Source organism: Ranitomeya imitator, chromosome 7, assembly GCF_032444005.1.
Source record: "Ranitomeya imitator isolate aRanImi1 chromosome 7, aRanImi1.pri, whole genome shotgun sequence".
In the NCBI taxonomy this organism is placed as follows: domain Eukaryota; kingdom Metazoa; phylum Chordata; class Amphibia; order Anura; family Dendrobatidae; genus Ranitomeya; species Ranitomeya imitator.
In genome coordinates, this window is record NC_091288.1 from 120453302 (window position 1) to 120473993 (window position 20692).

Sequence of the window (20692 nt, forward strand, 5' to 3'; positions counted from 1 at the left end):
GTCGTTTGTGAATGAGCTGATACAAAGAGCCGGCTCCCTGCTATGAATCAAAGGAGTCAGCTCTGCAGCGTGAGGCCGGCGTCACACTCAGCGTATAAAAATACGGTCCGTATATTACGGCCATAATACGCAGAAAAGTCCCCAAAATAGTGGTCCGTCCGTAGCTCCTCCGTAGGCAGGGTGTGTCAGCGTATTTTGCGCATTGGCATCCTCCGTATGTAATCTGTATGGCATCCGTACTGCGTGTTTTTCTCGCAGGCTTGCAAAACGAACATACGGATTTACAATGGATCCATGGGCTCAAAAAATCATAAAAACATATATACTGTATATATATATATATATATATATATATATATGTCAGTAGACACATATTATGTATATATATTAATATTTCATCCAGCGCGTATTGTAAGGTGACATTAAGCCAGATTAATAATGGAGAGGCATCAATTATGACACCTATCCATTATTATTCCAATAGTAGTAAAGGGTTAAAAAAAACACAAACACATTATTAAAAAGTATTTTAATGAAATAATCACAAAGGTTGTTGTAATAATTTATTGTACTCTCAATCCACCTGAAGACCCTCGCTCTGTAACAAAGGAAAAATAATAAACCAACAATATACATACCTTCCGAAGATCTGTAACGTCTCACGATGTAAATCCATCTGAAGGGGTTAAAATATTTAACAGCCAGGAGCTCTGCTAATGCAGCGGTGCTCTTGGCTGTAAAACCCCGGGGAATGAAGGTAAAGTAGGTCAATGACCTATATTTACCTTCATTCACGGTGAGGCACCCTCTGCTGGTTGTCCTCATATGAACTTGAGCCTGGGAGCTTTCCAGGAAAGTTCCCACGCTCGAGGGACAACAAGCAGAGGGCGCATCACCACGAATGAAGGTAAATATAGGTCATTGACCTACTTTTCCTTCATTCCCCGGGATTTTACAGCCAAGAGCACAGCTGCATTAGCAGAGCTCCTGGCTGTAAAATATTTTAACCCCTTCAGATGGATTTACATCGTGGGACGTTACAGATCTTCGGAAAGTATGTATATTGTTGGTTTATTATTTTTTCTTTATTACAGAGCGAGGGTCTTCAGGTGGATTGAGAGTACAATAAAATATTACAACAACCTTTGTGTTTATTTTATTAAAATACTTTTTAATAATGTGTTTGTGTTTTTTTAACCCTTTACTACTATTGGATTAATAATGGATAGGTGTCATAATTGATGCCTCTCCATTATTAATCTGGCTTAATGTCACCTTACAATAGCAAGGTGACATTAACCCTTCATTACCCCATATCCCACCGCTACACGGGAATGGGAAGAGAGTGGCCAAGTGCCAGAATAGGCGCATCTTCCAGATGTGCCTTTTCTGGGGTGGCTGGGGGCAGATGTTTTTAGCCAGGGGGGGGGGGCAATAACCATGGACCCTCTCCAGGCTATTATTATCTGCCCTCAGTCACCGGCTTTACTACTCTGGTGGAGAAAATTGCGCGGGAGCCCGCGCCAATTTTTTCTGCCATTTAACCCTTTAATTTAATAGCTACAGAGCCCAAATTTTGCACATACACACTACTAACATTAGTAGTGTAGAATATGCAAAAAAAAATGGGGATATGAGATGGTTTACTGTATGTAAACCATGTCTCATATCATGTCGGGTTTAGGAAGGAGATAGCAAAAGCCGGCAATTGAATTACCGGCTTTAGAGCTATCTCGCGCTGGATGAAATATTATATATATACATATATGTGTCTCACTGACATATACAGTGGGGCAAAAAAGTATTTAGTCAGTCAGCAATAGTGCAAGTTCCACCACTTAAAAAGATGAGAGGCGTCTGTAATTTACATCATAGGTAGACCTCAACTATGGGAGACAAACTGAGAAAAAAAAATCCAGAAAATCACATTGTCTGTTTTTTTAACATTTTATTTGCATATTATGGTGGAAAATAAGTATTTGGTCAGAAACAAAATTTCATCTCAATACTTTGTAATATATCCTTTGTTGGCAATGACAGAGGTCAAACGTTTTCTGTAAGTCTTCACAAGGTTGCCACACACTGTTGTTGGTATGTTGGCCCATTCCTCCATGCAGATCTCCTCTAGAGCAGTGATGTTTTTGGCTTTTCGCTTGGCAACACGGACTTTCAACTCCCTCCAAAGGTTTTCTATAGGGTTGAGATCTGGAGACTGGCTAGGCCACTCCAGGACCTTGAAATGCTTCTTACGAAGCCACTCCTTCGTTGCCCTGGCGGTGTGCTTTGGATCATTGTCATGTTGAAAGACTCAGCCACGTTTCATCTTCAATGCCCTTGCTGATGGAAGGAGGTTTGCACTCAAAATTTCACGATACATGGCCCCATTCATTCTTTCATGTACCCGGATCAGTCGTCCTGGCCCCTTTGCAGAGAAACAGCCCCAAAGCATGATGTTTCCACCACCATGCTTTACAGTAGGTATGGTGTTTGATGGATGTAACTCAGTATTCTTTTTCCTCCAAACACGACAAGTTGTGTTTCTACCAAACAGTTCCAGTTTGGTTTCATCAGACCATAGGACATTCTCCCAAAACTCCTCTGGATCATCCAAATGCTCTCTAGCAAACTTCAGACGGGCCCGGACATGTACTGGCTTAAGCAGTGGGACACGTCTGGCACTGCAGGATCTGAGTCCATGGTGGCGTAGTGTGTTACTTATGGTAGGCCTTGTTACATTGGTCCCAGCTCTCTGCAGTTCATTCACTAGGTCCCCCCGCGTGGTTCTGGGATTTTTGCTCACCGTTCTTGTGATCATTCTGACCCCACGGGGTGGGATTTTGCGTGGAGCCCCAGATCGAGGGAGATTATCAGTGGTCTTGTATGTCTTCCATTTTCTAATCATTGCTCCCACTGTTGATTTTTTTCACTCCAAGCTGGTTGGCTATTGCAGATTCAGTCTTCCCAGCCTGGTGCAGGGCTACAATTTTGTTTCTGGTGTCTTTTGACAGCTCTTTGGTCTTCACCATAGTGGAGTTTGGAGTCAGACTGTTTGAGGGTGTGCACAGGTGTCTTTTTATACTGATAACAAGTTTAAACAGGTGCCATTACTACAGGTAATGAGTGGAGGAAAGAGGAGACTCTTAAAGAAGAAGTTACAGGTCTGTGAGAGCCAGAAATCTTGATTGTTTGTTTCTGACCAAATACTTATTTTCCACCATAATATGCAAATAAAATGTTAAAAAAACAGCCAATGTGATTTTCTGGATTTTTTTTTCTCAGTTTGTCTCCCATAGTTGAGGTCTACCTATGATGTAAATTACAGACGCCTCTCATCTTTTTAAGTGGTGGAACTTGCACTATTGCTGACTGACTAAATACTTTTTTGCCCCACTGTGTATATATATATATATATACCTATTCTATGTGTACACATTTATTCTACCTATTCTATTGTAAGCTGTCAATGTGATTTTACTGTACACCGCACTGAATTACCGACTTTTCTCTCTAACACCACTGCGTATTTCTCGCAAGTCACACTGCTGGTCCGTGTGTAATCCGTATTTTTCTGGCTTCCATAGACTTTCATTGGCGATTTTTTTTTTGCGCAATACGGTGACAAACGCAGCATGCTGCGATTTTCTACGGCTGTACAAACCCGTATAATACGGATCAGTAAAATACGTCAGATAGGAGCTGGGGCATAGAGAATAATTGGGCCGTGTGTAATGCGTGTTTTACGGACATATTTTATGCGCTCATACGTCCGTAAAACTCGCTAGTGTGACGCCGGCCTGAGTGAGCCGAGATTTTTTTTTCCCTTTCTGGTGCCTGCAGCTTGTCAGACTGTGACTCCTGTGGGAGGAGAGAAGTAGCTGTGGACTGTTTATGAGCACTGGAGAAATGGGGCAGACAAGCACATGCACATGACAGGGTGGATGGGAAAAGAAAGTAAATGCTTCATATTGTTAACCCTTAAGTGCCCACAGATTGCAAGCATTAGCGTATGTTTCCACGGTCAGGAAACACTGCGTGTTTGACGCTGCGTAAAGCCGCAGCGTAAAACACGCAGCGTCCAGATATTACAGCATAGTGGAGGGGATTTCATGAAATCCCGTCTCCACTATGTGGTAAAACAATCAGACGGGCGGCAGACCCACTTAAACGGACATGCGGGGCGTCTTTTCAGAACGCAGCATGTCTGTTTACAATGCAACGACGCTCCGTCGCCGCACCGTAAATGTACCATAGACTATCATTAGATGCGATAAAATCGCATCTAATGATTAGTCACATGCGTAAAAACTGCGTAAATGCAGCTTTCTACGCATGTCTGCCGGCTCACCTGTCCCGCCGCCGGAAGTCCCTCGTTCACTGCAGTTCTCGCGATAACTTATTGTGAGAACTGCCATGCACGTGACGGGACTTATCTCCGGTCACTAGTCTGGTTCTCACAAACAGCTGATTGTGAGAACGCTGTAGTGTAGGTGATCGCTTGAGAGTTATCTCCAGCGATCATCTACCGGCTCTGATACATCTAGATGTCACGTCAGGCATCCAGATGCAGAGCCGGACTCATCTATCTACACTGTGTGCACATACACCATGCAACAACATGCAACATGCAACAAGCTGCGATGACATGCGACAACATGTGACAACATGCAACAACATGTGACAGCATGCGACAACATGCGACGACTTGCGACATGCAACAACATGCGACATGCAACAACATGCAACATGCGACAGCATGTGACAACATGCTACATGCGCCATGCAGTGCCATGCAACATGCGACAACATGCGACAACATGTAAAGAGTTAGCCAGATTTATTTGTACTGATTTTACTACGTGGGGGGGGGGTGCCGTTTTGCAGTTTGCCTCAGGCAGCAGAAAGGCCTGTGGTGTTTCCTGATGAAGGAGTCTTGAACTCTGAAACGCCGAGAATGATAAAGCCACAAGTACTAATAATTCTGGAATTCTAGTGATTCAGCAGTGCAAAAATATATCACAATTTTCCAAATCTGTATCTGACTACAAGAGAAGGAAGACCAGCGAGGTCTCAAAATTTAAGTTGGACTTCAGAAAGGCAGATTTAAATGGACTCAGAACGCGGATAGGAAAGTTCCCATGGCTGGATGTTCTAAAGGACAGAAACATTCAAGAAGGATGGGAGATTTTGCTAAATGAAATTCTCACTGCACAATTAGTAACACTCCCAAAAAGAAGGAAGAATTAGAAGCATTTAAAGAGACCAGGATGGATGATCACAAAACTTAATAACTTGTTAAAAAGGAAAAAGATATGTATGGTAAATGGAAAGAGGGGACATATCTAAAGAAGAATATAATGCTGTTTGCAGGGAATACATGGCAAGCATTAGAATAGCTAAAGTGTCATGACTCTGAATGGGCTGGTTCTGGCTCCTTCAAGGTCAGGTCTGGGTTAAATCAGTCCGTCTACTCGGTTTGACATAGCTGACCCAGGTAATTTGTCTGTAATCGTCTTGCCTATGTGCATGTGTGCCTTGCTGTGTATGACCCAGTTTGCCCCCTGACTACTGCCCCTGTTTTCTGGATGGTACTTCTCTGTCCTGGCTTTCTGACCCCTTGGCTTGTCTTTGATTAATCTGCTGTTTTGCCCCGTGCTACCTCGCTTCCGTCTAGCTCCTGACCCTCGGCTTGTCCTTTGACTACGTCTCTGTCTTAGTACTCTGAGTCCTGCTTTTTTGGTAGACTCTTTGTTCTCGCACAGTAGCTCCACCCCATCCTCTCTGCAGTGATCACGTGACCTGCCTACTTCAGGTCCTGTGTGCACTGCTTGCCTCATTCCTCCGTCCCCCAGCGCTCCCGGTAGTGCCCCCTTAGGCTTCCTCTCTATGACACCAGGCAGCATCATTACATAAAGCCAGTAATGAAGTGAGGCTTGCAAGGGAGACCAAAAGCAGTAACAAAGGATTTTGGGGGTGTGACAGAGTCGTTGGCATGGTATGTGAAGGGAGATACGTGTCACTGCATCTACTGCGGTCAGTAATATAAAACTAGAGTGTTAATTTTTTTCCAGCGCTCTAAGTGCTGAGAGGGTTAATGTAATGTATGTTTTAGGCTGGTTTTAGTGGACCTTAATAGAGTGAGTGGGTGGAGGTCCACCATATACCTACATGCAGAATCCTGCCAGGACCTGTGTGAGGTCAAGGTCATGTGACCATCACATGGGTGGTAAATACCTGGCTATCTGAGTCAGTGGGTGTTGTGGCTTGGGAGAGCAGGAACTCCCACATAGCTCCCGGAGGAGCTAAAGGACTGTGCGGATCATTGCAGGTGAAACCCTGCAGGGAATGGACTCATATGTACTGTGTTTTGTTTATTTTACCGTTATGCCAGCAAGACATTGTTTATTTTGCTGGACCCTACCACAGTTTATGCTATCTACAATAAAACAGCAGGTGATTCTGTACCAGAATGGTTCCTTTGTCTACCTAAGGAAGTAGCCGTGTGGGTCAACCCCTCACACGTGGTGGAGAATGTGGGCAGCACTCCAGGAACACACATAGAGACTGAGGACAACTGCATGTCTTGAGTTAAATCTGCCATCCAGCGCAAGATAAACGGCAGCATGGAGGACCTGCTGAAACACCTGGTCCAGTCGCAGCAGCAGCAAGAGACCACCTGGCTGTTGTTACAGCAGATCCAGCGGAGCCATCAGGAGCAGTGGCTGCAGATGCAGCATCTGGTAACCACCATCCAGTGCAGGATGAGCGCCCCAACCCCAGGTCCGGCTGATGACGCCAACTTCCGGATGGCGGTAAGACGAGCCTTACAGAAAATTACCCCGGGGAATGATGTTGAAGCCTTTTTGACTGTGTTTGAATGGGTAGCGGAGCATGAGAGGCTACGGCAGAGGTTCGCAGAGGTGCTGGCCACCTATTTGACTGGTGAACCCCAAAAGCATATTACGACTTAGCCCTCCAGGATGCCAAAGAGTATGGAAAATTAAAAGATTCTGGCATGCTTGGGAGTGACAATGTCTGTAAGGACTTAGTGAGTTCACCACTGGGCGTATGCTGGCGACAAACCCCCACACTCCCAGATGTTTGATCTGTTGCACCTGGTTCAAAAGTGGTAGCAGCCAGAGACTTCCACTTCAGCCCTAATGGTTGAGCAAGTAGTGATGGACAGGTTTGACCACTCCATACCCAAAAGGGGGCAGGCTCGCCACAGATGGTGGCTAGACCCCCAACTGGGGGGCATCCCATTTCTGATGTGCCATCTTCTAAGGCTGTGCTGAAGGATGTGGTCTGTTGGCGTTGTCACAATCCTGGACACATAGCCGCCCAATGTCATATGTCCTCTGAACCCATGAACTGAAGCCTAGGTGGGTGCTGCTCTAATTATGCCTATTCGGCCTGCAGTGTGGAAGGTCAATCGGGGGAGGGTCCCCAGTCGTGTGCCCTGTCCATCAATGGGGTAATGGTTATGGAACTGTTGGACTCTGGAAGTCTGCTAACTCTAATCAGCGCAGCCCTGTCCCACCAGATAATCCCTCAGAAGTTTGTGGGCGTTTGCTGCAAACACGGAGATGTCAAGGACTGTCCTGTAGCCTGCGTAAGCATAGGAACAGACTGTGGTGATAGAGCCCACGAGGTTGAGGTGGTAAAGGACTTAATCCATCCTGTCATCCTGGGGAAAAACGGACAAGTACAATCCAATAAAAAAATCGTATTTCACTATGACCAATTTTAATCTATGAGTCTCTGCTCATCATAGTAACATAGTAACATAGTTAGTAAGGCCGAAAAAAGACATTTGTCCATCCAGTTCAGCCTATATTCCATCATAATAAATCCCCAGATCTACGTCCTTCTACAGAACCTAATAATTGTATGATACAATATTGTTCTGCTCCAGGAAGACATCCAGGCCTCTCTTGAACCCCTCGACTGAGTTCGCCATTACCACCTCCTCAGGCAAGCAATTCCAGATTCTCACTGCCCTAACAGTAAAGAATCCTCTTCTATGTTGGTGGAAAAACCTTCTCTCCTCCAGACGCAAAGAATGCCCCCTTGTGCCCGTCACCTTCCTTGGTATATACAGATCCTCAGCGAGATATTTGTATTGTCCCCTTATATACTTATACATGGTTATTAGATCGCCCCTCAGTCGTCTTTTTTCTAGACTAAATAATCCTAATTTCGCTAATCTATCTGGGTATTGTAGTTCTCCCATCCCCTTTATTAATTTTGTTGCCCTCCTTTGTACTCTCTCTAGTTCCATTATATCCTTCCTGAGCACCGGTGCCCAAAACTGGACACAGTACTCCATGTGCGGTCTAACTAGGGATTTGTACAGAGGCAGTATAATGCTCTCATCATGTGTATCCAGACCACTTTTAATGCACCCCATGATCCTGTTTGCCTCAGTTTAATTCAGACCGAGAAAAAATCACAGCATGCTGCAATTGTCCTCCTATATTGGATAAGACTCGCCAATGCAAGTCAATGGGTGCTTGAAATAAACAGACGGCATATGGTCCATGCGAGTGCTATCCGATTTTTACACACTCAGGGCCTTGAAAACCTGACATTTCATGTACTGCATACAGTAAAATCACAGTGTGACCTAACAGAATATATACATATATATAATCGTCTAAGGGGTACTTCCGTCTGTTTGTCTGTCTTTCTGTCTGTTTGTCTGTAATGGAAATCCCGCATCGCTGATTGGTCGCGGCCGGCAGGCCGCAACCAATCAGCGACAGGCTTAGTCCGGCAGCTAATTGGCCCCTCCCTACTCTCTTCCAGTCAGTGCCTCCCTCCCTACTCCCCTCCAGTCAGTGCCAGTGTGTCGCCCCATCCCGGACCAACATTTTACTATTGATGCTGCCTATTAAGCATCAATAGTAAAAAGATATAATGTTAAAAATAATTAAAAAAAAAAATTGTGCTATTCTCACCTTCTGACGTCCACTGATGTGCGCGATGCTGCCGCCAGCTTCCGTTCCCAGTGATGCATTGCGAAATTACCCAGATGACTTAGCGGTCTGGCGAGACCGCTAAGTCATCTGGGTAATTTCGCAATCCGTCACTGGCAACGAAAGCTGGCGGCAGCATCCCGCACATCGGGACAACTTCGTTGGATGTCGTAGGGTGAGTATATAACTATTTTTAATTTTAAATTTTTTAACAGAGATATGGTGCCCACACTGCTATATACTACGTGGGCTGTGCTATATACTGTGTGGGCTGTATTATATGCTATGAGACCTGTGTTATATACTGCGTGGCCTGTTATATACTACGTGAGCTGTGCTATTTATTACGTGGGCTGTGCTATACAGTGGGGCAAAAAAGTATTTAGTCAGTCAGCAATAGTGCAAGTTCCACCACTTAAAAAGATGAGAGGCGTCTGCAATTTACATCATAGGTAGACCTCAACTATGGGAGACAAACTGAGAAAAAAAAATCCAGAAAATCACATTGTCTGTTTTTTTAACATTTCATTTGCATATTATGGTGGAAAATAAGTATTTGGTCAGAAACAAAATTTCATCTCAATACTTTGTAATATATCCTTTGTTGGCAATGACAGAGGTCAAACGTTTTCTGTAAGTCTTCACAAGGTTGCCACACACTGTTGTTGGTATGTTGGCCCATTCCTCCATGCAGATCTCCTCTAGAGCAGTGATGTTTTTGGCTTTTCGCTTGGCAACACGGACTTTCAACTCCCTCCAAAGGTTTTCTATAGGGTTGAGATCTGGAGACTGGCTAGGCCACTCCAGGACCTTGAAATGCTTCTTACGAAGCCACTCCTTCGTTGCCCTGGCGGTGTGCTTTGGATCATTGTCATGTTGAAAGACCCAGCCACGTTTCATCTTCAATGCCCTTGCTGATGGAAGGAGGTTTGCACTCAAAATCTCACGATACATGGCCCCATTCATTCTTTCATGTACCCGGATCAGTCGCCCTGGCCCCTTTGCAGAGAAACAGCCCCAAAGCATGATGTTTCCACCACCATGCTTTACAGTAGGTATGGTGTTTGATGGATGCAACTCAGTATTCTTTTTCCTCCAAACACGACAAGTTGTGTTTCTACCAAATAGTTCCAGTTTGGTTTCATCAGACCATAGGACATTCTCCCAAAACTCCTCTGGATCATCCAAATGCTCTCTAGCAAACTTCAGACGGGCCCGGACATGTACTGGCTTAAGCAGTGGGACACGTCTGGCACTGCAGGATCTGAGTCCATGGTGGCGTAGTGTGTTACTTATGGTAGGCCTTGTTACATTGGTCCCAGCTCTCTGCAGTTCATTCACTAGGTCCCCCCGCGTGGTTCTGGGATTTTTGCTCACCGTTCTTGTGATCATTCTGACCCCACGGGGTGGGATTTTGCGTGGAGCCCCAGATCGAGGGAGATTATCAGTGGTCTTGTATGTCTTCCATTTTCTAATTATTGCTCCCACTGTTGATTTCTTCACTCCAAGCTGGTTGGCTATTGCAGATTCAGTCTTCCCAGCCTGGTGCAGGGCTACAATTTTGTTTCTGGTGTCCTTTGACAGCTCTTTGGTCTTCACCATAGTGGAGTTTGGAGTCAGACTGTTTGAGGGTGTGCACAGGTGTCTTTTTATACTGGTAACAAGTTTAAACAGGTGCCATTACTACAGGTAATGAGTGGAGGAAAGAGGAGACTCTTAAAGAAGAAGTTACAGGTCTGTGAGAGCCAGAAATCTGGATTGTTTGTTTCTGACCAAATACTTATTTTCCACCATAATATGCAAATAAAATGTTAAAAAAACAGACAATGTGATTTTCTGGATTTTTTTTTCTCAGTTTGTCTCCCATAGTTGAGGTCTACCTATGATGTAAATTACAGACGCCTCTCATCTTTTTAAGTGGTGGAACTTGCACTATTGCTGACTGACTAAATACTTTTTTGCCCCACTGTATATTACATGGTCTGTGCTGTATATTACGTGGTCTGTGCTGTATATTACGTGGTCTGTGCTGTATATTACGTGGGCTGTGTTATATACTGCCTGGCTGCTATATACTACGTGGGCTGTGTTATATATTGTGGGCTGTGTTATATACTGCGTGGGCTGTGTTATATACTACGTGGCCTGTGTTATATACTGCATGGGCTGTGCTATATATTACGTGGCCTGTGTTATAAACAGCATGGGCTGTGTTATTTACTACGTGGATGCTATCTACTATGTGGCTGCTATATACTGCGTGGCTGTGCTATATACTATGTGGCTGCCATTTACTATGTGGCTGATATTTACTATGTGGCTGCTATATGCTATGTGGCTTTCCTATATACTACGTGGCTGTGCTATATACTACGTGGCTGTGCTATATACTATGTGGCTGGCTGTGCTATATTCTACGTGGCTGTGTTATATACTACGTGGCTGTGTGATATACTACATGGCTATGCTATATACTACGTGGCTGTGCTAAGCGCAACGTACATACATACATACATGTTGTGAATTCTGCTTTTGGGCTCCCTCCGGTAGTTGTAGGTGGTAATGCAGTTGTCCCTGGGCTGCAGTCCTGGACAGGTGTATCTGCTGATTGCAATTCTGACTGGGGTATTTAGGTTTGCAGGACTCATTAGTCCTTGCCAGTTGTCAATGTTTCTTGGAAGGTGTTGGACCTCTGTCTGGCTTCTCCTGCTTAGCTGCCAATTCAGCAAAGATAAGTGTCTGTTTCTTTTTCTATGGCACACTTGCTGTGTGCTTGTTTTTTGATTGTATTCCTGCTCTGAGTGTAGGATTCTCTGGAGTTGGAGATATATATTCCACGTCTTTAGTTAGATGGAGGAATTTTTGTATAATCTGCTGTGGATATTTTTGGAAGGGTTTTAATACTGGCCGCACAGTACTCTGTCCTATCCTTTCCTATTTTAGCTAGAGTGGCCTCTTGTGCTAAATCCTATTTTCTGCCTGTGTGTGTCTTTCCTCTCCTACTCACAGCCAATATTTGTCGGGGGCTGCCTATCCTTTGGGGTTCTGCTCTGAGGCAAGGTAGAATTCCTATTTCCATCTTTAGGGGTATTTAGTCCTCCGGCAGTGACGAGATGTCTAGGGTTTGTTAGGTACACCCCACGGCTACTTCTAGTTGCGGTGTTAAGATCAGGATTTGCGGTCAGTACAGTTACCACCTACTCCAGTGTATGTTTTCATGCTGCTCCAAGGTCACCGGATCATAACACATACATACATACATACTGTATTCTAGAATACCCGATGCATTAGAATCGGGCCACCATCTAGTATAAATATATGTATACATACACTACAAAGTTTAGCGTCACCCAGACAAATTTGTGTTTTCCATGAAAACTCATACTTTTATTAATCAAATGAGTTGCCAAGTGAGTTGAAAACCTATTCCACACATTGACAAGGTTAGAAAAACAGATTTTTATTTGAAATAATAATTTTCTATTTCAAACTGTGCTTTTGTCAAAGAATGTTCCCTTTGCAGCAATTACAATATTGCAGACCTTTGGCATTATAGCAGTCAATTTGCTGAGGTAATCTGAAGAAATTTCACCCCATGCTTCCAGGAGCCCCTCCCACAAGTTGGTTTGGCTTGATCGGCACTTTTTGCATTCCATACGGTCAAGCTGCTCCCACAACAGCTCAATGGGGTTGAGATCTGGTGACTGCGCTGGCCACTCCATTACAGAATGCCAGCTGCCTGCTTCTTCCCTAACTAGTTCTTGCATAATTTGGAGGTGTGCTTTGGGTCATTGTCCTGTTGTAGGATGAAATTAGCTCCAATCAAACACTGTCCATAGGGTATGGCATGGCGTTGCAAAATGGAGTGATAGCCATCCTTATTCAATATTCCTTTTTCCTTGTACAAATCTCCCACTTTACTAGCACCAAAGCAACCCCAGACCATCACATTACCTCCATCATGCCTGACAGATGGCGTCAGGCACTCTTCCAGCATCTTTTTAGCTGCTCTGCATCTCACAAATGTTCTTCTGTGTGATCCAAACACCTCAAACTTGGATTCATCTGTCCATAACACTTTTTTCCAATCTTCCTCTGTTCAATGTCTTTGTTCTTTTGCCCATATTAATCTTTTCCTTTTATTAGCCAGTCTCAGACATGGCTTTTTCTTTCCACTCTGCCCTAAAGGCCAGCATTCCGGAGTAGCCTCTTCACTTTAGACGTTTACACTGACGTTTTGGTGTATTAATTAATGAAGCTGCCAGTTGAGGACCTGTGAGTAGTGATGAGCGAACGTGCTCGCCACTACTCGTTACTCACCCGAGTATCGATATGCTCGGTGTACTCGGCGAACAGCGAGCATTTCCGGGATTATTCGGTGGTAACTGGTGTCTCCACCCAGCGTTTTTGGCGGACTTTAGAGACACAGTCACGGTGCAGGGATTGTCTGCCAGACCATGAAACGCCGCAGCCATCTTTGTTGTGGTCGTGCAGTGATTGGCTTGGCCGCACAGCATCATCCCGAGTATAAGAGGCCTGGCGCCGCCCTGCTCGCCGCATTCTGTTCCTGATTCAGTGAGAGTAGGGAGAGCTGCTGCGGAGATAGGGTCAGAATTGTGGTTTTTAGAGTTAGTGTAGGTCTGCAACTCTTAAATCCAAAACTCCTCAGAAACCAAAAGTCCTTTTCAGGGCTAATTCGTGAATCCCGATATTGCAGCGCTAGGTAGGCAGGGCATAGAATATCCACATCAGTGCAAGGCCTACAGCCACTGTATGTGCGTTCATTGCTCCCACTGCATCCCTCCCAAAGCTCCATAACTGTCTGCTGCTGCTGCTGCTGCTGCAGCTTCTATACTATTTACCTAGTTGGATTTTTAAATTTTTTTTCCAAAAATTCACCCCCAAAAATACAAAAATATACAGTCTGTTCTGTCAGACTGAGGCCTGTTGAAAAATCATAGTTTGTCAGGCATATGTAGCATAGTTGTGTGTGCTAGCCTTGTGCCACTTTTTTTTTGTTTGTTTTAAATTAACTGAAAAAGGCTTCATATATCTGCATGCTCCAACTTTGTGCATTGTAGGCCGGTGGACTCCTTTTTTTGCTGTCTGAGACTGAAATTATATACAGCATTATTTAGCATAAAAAAATATTTTAAGGCCAGTGTGGTATTTCCGTGCCAGCCCTCAAGTATCTGCGTGCTCCATGTTTGGTCACTGTAGGCCAGAGGACCACTTTTTTTCCCTGTCTGTTACTGAAATTATATACAGCACTATTTAGCATAAAGAAATATTAAAAGGCCATATATTTGCCAGTGTGGTATTTCCGTGACAGCCCTCATATATCTGCGTGATCCAAGTTTGGTCATTGCAGGCAAGTGTACCCCTTTTTTTTTTTTGCTGTCTGTTAATCTATTTATATACAGCCAGTGGCGTAGGAAGGGGGGTGCGGGGGGGGCGGTCCGCCCCGGGCGGCACAATGCGGGGGGCGGCCGGCGCTGCAGGAGAAGAAAAAAAAAAAAAAAAAAAAAGACGCCCCTTTAAATCTTCGGGCGGCGCCGTCCGCCGCCACGACCAGGGCCAGCTCCCCCCACCACCGGACCCCGCCCCCCGCTCTATACTCACCTCTCCTGGTTCCTGCGGCGCCGGCAGCTGCAGCGTCCTCTGACTCTGCGACGTCTCAGAGCAGAGGGCGCGATGACGTCACTACTGTGCGCGCCGCTCTGCCTCTCTGTCCTGAGCGTCGCAGAGCCGGAGAGACGCTGACTGCACCGGACCTGCGCTAGGAACGGGAGAGGTGAGGATTTTACTTTTTTTTTTTTTTCTTTATGTCTGACTGTCTGGGGCTGGGGCAATGCTGGACACACTGGGACAATACTGGAGACCATGGGGCAGATTGCTGGACACACTGGGGCAGTACTGGAGACCATGGGGCAGAATGCTGGACACACTGGGGCAATACAGGAGACCATGGGGCAGATTGCTGGACACACTGGGGCAGTACTGGAGACCATGGGGCAGAATGCTGGACACACTGGGGCAATACTGGAGACCATGGGGCAGATTGCTGGACACACTGGGGCAATACAGGAGACCATGGGGCAGATTGCTGGACACACTGGGGCAATACTGGAGACTATAGGGCAGATTGCTGGACACACTGGGGCAATACAGGAGACCATGGGGCAGATTGCTGGACACACTGGGGCAATACAGGAGACTATGGGGCAGATTGCTGGACACACTGGGGCAATACTGGAGACCATGGGGCAGATTGCTGGACACACTGGGGCAATACAGGAGACCATGTGGCAGAATGCTGGACACACTGGGGCAATACAGGAGACCATGGGGCAGATTGCTGGACACACTGGGGCAATACAGGAGACCATGGGGCAGATTGCTGGACACACTGGGGCAATACTGGAGACCATGGGGCAGATTGCTGGACACACTGGGGCAATACTGGAGACCATGGGGCAGAATGCTGGACACACTGGGGAAATACTGGAGACCATGGGGCAGAATGCTGGACACACTGGGGCAATACAGGAGACTATGGGGCAGATTGCTGGACACACTGAATACTGGAGACCATGGGGCAGATTTCAGGACACATTGAGGCAATGCTGGAGACCCTGGGCAGACTTCTGGACATACTGGGGCAATACTGGAGACCATGGGGCAGATTGCTGGACACACCGGGGCAATACTGGAGACCATGGGGCAGAATGCTGGACACACTGGGGCAATACAGGAGACCATGGGGCAGATTGCTGGATACACCGGGGCAATACTGGAGACCATGGGGCAGAATGCTGGACACACTGGGGCAATACAGGAGACCATGGGGCAGATTGCTGGACACACTGGGGCAATACTGGAGACCCTGGGGCAGATTTCTGGACACATTGAGGCAATGCTGGAGACCCTGGGGCAGACTTCTGGACACACTGGGGCAATGCTGGACACTGGGGCAGATTGCTGGACACACTGGGGGTAATATGCTGGACACACTGGGGCAATGCTGGACACTGGGGGTAATATGCTGGACACACTGGGGCAGACTGCTGGACACACTGGGGAAAGGCTGGACACTGGGGCAGATTGCTGGACACACTGGGGGCAGTGCTGGACATACTGGGGCAGATTGCTGGACACACTGGGGGTAATATGCTGGACACACTGGGGCAGATTGCTGGACAACATGGGGGTAATATGCTGGACACACTGGGGCAGATTGCTGGACAACATGGGGGTAATATGCTGGACACACTGGGGGCAGGACTTGAGGCATGGGCAGAATGTAGATACGGGGCATGATTGGAGACACGGGGCAGGATTGGATCATGGGGCAGGACGGATACGATGGAGGCTGGTGGGGCAGGATGTGGAGATCATATGGGGTAGAATGGATACTCATGAGGGCAGGATGCGAGAACATATGGCTGGAGCCAGGAATGAGAAACGGGGCCAGGGTGGGGAATATTATTACCATAGGGGCTAATTAAGGGATATTATTACTGCAGTGATGTATTTATTTTATTTTTTGAGTATACTGTTTTAAATGGGGGGGCGGTCCTGTTATTGTGCAGAGTGACACTATATCACCTTTTTTTCTTCATGTGATGTAATGTAGAAGTTGTGAAAAATTAAGTAATGTGTTCTGCAAGCGGAGCTCGAGATAACTGTGTTATTTCCTGCAGAAACGAGTCCTGGCTGGAAGGAATGATGGCGGTCTGTGCTGGATGAAAGATGAAGGACTTCACCTAGAGACGTCACTGGTGAGTCAGTGTTACCTATACACTGACACTATACACTGTATACTATATAGAGGTCCTGTGTATAATGTCACCAGTGATCTCTGTATTACCTCTACACAGACACTGCATACTAAGTACAGATCTCCTGTGAATACTGGCACTTATGGTGATAGTATTGTGGTTTTTTTTTATTACTGATCAGTATTGTAGTATTCAGTCACTATGTGGTGGTAATATGTGGTCTGGAAATGGTGTTGTGGTATTTGTCCCTTGTATGTAGTATTATTCGGTCACTATGTGGCCTGGTCATGGTGTGGTGGTATTAAGTCACAGGTGTGGCATGTGGGGGTGACACCATTAGGCCCAGTTTAAGTTCTACAAAACAGGAAAACCGTTTTTGGTAACCTTTGTGTGTATTGAGCCGGGGGGGGGGCGCCAAACTCGGGAACAGCCCCGGGCGGCAAAAGCTCTAGCTACGCCTCTGTATACAGCACTATTTTGCATAAATTAAATTCACAGAAAACCCCCCCAAAATTGAATACAGTCTGTGTCAGGCTGAGGCCTACCTGGTGTTTGGGTTTGAAAAATCGTAGATTTGCAGGCATACTGATCAGATATTATTTCGCTACTAATAAATATATTTGTGCTGAGCATTTGAAATGGTGCAGTAGTCTATTTAAAATGGGCAAGGCGTGGGGCAAGGGACGGGGAAGTGAACATGATAATGATGGTGCATGCAGAGGACGAGGCCAAGGTGAAAGTGGGCCACAACAAAGACCCACATCTTCTATCTCGACCTTCCAGTCCTAGTTTCTAGGGGACTGCAGCACACCACTATTGAAGCCAGAACAGTGTGAAACGGTTGTTGGTTGGATAGCGGATAATGATTCCAGTCACTTAGCCACCACCATGTCTTCCACATGGTCAAGTTGAAGAAGCCGTGAGTGTGGCCCAGATATTCCTCACCCTGATCCTCCTTCCTCCCACCATGCCGAGTGCCCTGAGACAACTAATCCCACACTTGGACACTCTGAAGAGCTGTTCAGTTTTCCATTTCAAGATTCTGAACTCTCGGGCAGTCAACTTGAAGTGGTGACAGCTGAGATCGCATGTAGAGATGCCCAAAGCTTTGACCAGCCCCAGTCACACAAACGCGATGGTGGGAAAGTGTCAGAAGAGGTGGACGATGATGAGACAAAATTGCAGAAAATCAGGAGGAGGACCAGAGTGCGGATGTGGAAGACGAGGTGGTGGATGACTATGTGACTGACCCAACCTGGCAGGAGGACATGCAGAGCAAGAGCAGCACCACACATGGGGAAGGAGGCATATCACCCCAACAGGCAGGAAGAAGCAGTGTGGCGTCCACAGACAGAAGGCGTGCATCCGTTCCCCATAACACCAACATGAGGGAAGTTGCCATTCCAACTGTTAAATCATCCCGAGTCATCCCGAGTCTGGTTATTTTATAAAGACTCTGCTGATAACCCCAAACAGGCCATTTCCAGCACCTGCCATCCCTGCATCAGCAGGGATAGCAAAACAACCAGCCTGACCACCACCACCAGCATGATCAGGCACATGCAAGCAAAGCACCTGACTTTGTGGGCCAAACCCCAGGTTCCAGAACCACTGCCTGCTGGTCACACCACTGCTTCTTCCACTGTTTTGTGTAGAAGCCAATTCCCAGTACACCGTGCATGTGAAGATGCCTCTAGCCCTGCACCTGTTGTGGCCCACAGTCAAGCAGCACCATCAGCAAGCCCGTCCACGTCCTTGTCCCAGCACAGCCTTCAGTTGGCTATAACCCAATCTTTGGAATGCAAGGGGAAATATCCAGCCAATGCCCCACAGGCCACAGTCCTCAATTCTAATATCTCTCTTCTGCTTGTGTTAGAAATGCTGCCTTTTAGGCTCATTGAGACGGAAGCTGTCCACAACCTGATGACAGCGGCCGTCCCATGGTACTCGGTCCCCAGTCGCCTCTATTTCTCCCAGTGTGCGGTACAGGCATTACACCAGCATGTGTCCCACAACATTACCCATGCCCTCAACAATGCTACAATGTTACAGTTAAACCACTAGAAAAATTAGTGCCATACTAATGAAATTCATAGAAAAAGTTTATTACATAGATACACAACAAAGAACATGGTCAGCAGAAAAGGGGATGTGTGACAACATACCACATGAAAACTCAGAGGGAGGTAATGATCCCCAAGTAAAAATCCAGTAAATAGTACAATATAAGGCACATCATATGCAGTGCATAGTAAGTTCACATTGATAGTAATATAGCAATGTCTTATAATAATATCGGGAACATGCTGTATTGAGTCAAAAATATATAAATAAAGATGGCAGTATTATACAGAGGTTTGCATAATATACTGATGTCGTACAAAGAGATCCAAGACATGCATATATGCAGATGAAAAAGTATGTGAACATACCACTAGTGCACAGGGGATCACACCAGCTCCAACCCACCCCGACACGCGTTTTGTTACAGTCCTTCCTCAGGGGGCCCACACATTCCCTTTTCTGCTGGCAATGTTCTTTGTTATGTATCTATGCAATAAACTTTTTCTATGAATTTCAATATCATTGGACTATGGCAATAATTTTTCTAGTGGTTTAGCTATATAAGCAATTAGTGTGTCCCATACTCTTCCATGTATTGGCTGACTATATAGGACGTACGTATTTGTCATTATGACTATATATTCCCATAGCAGCCTGCAGTGTTTGCCTTGCTTTCTGATGCTGTTACAGGGAAAGTCCACCTAACCATGGACACATGGACAAGTTCTTGTGGGCAAGGATGGTACATCTCACTGACTGCACTCTGGGTTAAAATAGTGGAAGCCGGGACCCAGTCGGACCTTTGGATAGAGCACATCCTCCCCACGCTGAGGATTGCTGGCCCTACGTCAATTAAGGTTGCTCCTACAGTCTACAGCTCCTGCACCTACTCCTCCTCTTCATCCTCCATCTCTGAAATCAACACATCAGTGAGAAGCTGGAAGCACTGCAGCACTGCCTCAGCCAAGAGGCAACAGGCTGTGCTGAAGCTAATCTGCATAGGTGACAAACCGCACTATGCAGAAGAGTTGTGGACTGCACTGAAAGAGCAGTCAGATGTTTGGATGACACCGCTGAACCTACAGCAAGGCATGGTCGTGTGTGACAATGGCCGTAACCTGGTGGCGGCTCTGAGGCAAGATGAGCTCACACACGTACCTTGCTTGGCCCATGTGCTTAACCTCTTGATTTAACGTTTTCTGAAGAGCTACCCAGAGCTGCCAGATCGGCTAGTGAAAGTATGCCATCTGTCTGCCCATTTTAAAAAGTCAGCTACTGCTTCAGCCGCCCTTGCCGTGCTTCAGCAACGTTTGCAGCTTCCAACTCACTGGCTGGTGTGTGATGTTCCCACACGCTGGAACTCTACGCTGCTTATGTTGGAAAGGCTTTGTGAGAAGGAGGAGCAGTTGTTGACTACCAACATCAACAAGGCCGTCGATATTCAGTTCAGACTCCACACATTAAGACCTCAGGAGTGGACATGGATGTCCGACATATGTACCATCCTCCAAAACTTTGAGGACTGCACCAAGATGGTGAGCTGCGATGACGCCATAATTAGCGTCACCGTCCCGCTTCTCAGCATTCTGAAAACCTCTCTGCTCACAATTAAAATGGATGCATTGCAGGCAGACCACAAGGACATGGAGCAAGGAACCATACAGCAGGATTACACTCAGCCAAGCCTCATGTCTTCTCATCATGGATTGGTAGTCAATGAGGAGGAGGAGGAAGAACAGGAGCTACTTTCATGCGCTATAGAAGGTACTACAAAGACAGCTGTCATACTGTCTGTTCAGCGGGGATGGCCTGAGGACAGAGAGGAGGAGGATGAGAATGAGGAAGAGGAGGACAGCATGGTCAGTCATCCTT

At 46.1% G+C, this 20692-nt stretch overlaps 1 protein-coding gene across 18 annotated transcripts in view; it reads left to right on the top strand.

Annotated features, from left to right (window-relative positions):
• GULP1 (GULP PTB domain containing engulfment adaptor 1) overlaps window positions 1–20692 on the top strand; it is a 1948673-nt gene that overhangs the window by 1605176 nt on the left and 322805 nt on the right. For 4 of the 18 annotated variants that reach the window (XM_069733771.1, XM_069733777.1, XM_069733775.1 and 1 more), the window contains one exon: window positions 16679–16756. The exons of the other annotated variants lie outside the window; for them this stretch is intronic. In XM_069733771.1, coding sequence (XP_069589872.1) covers window positions 16679–16756 — 78 coding nt within the window. The remainder of the gene's footprint in view (window positions 1–16678; window positions 16757–20692) is intronic. 18 annotated transcript variants of the gene reach the window in all.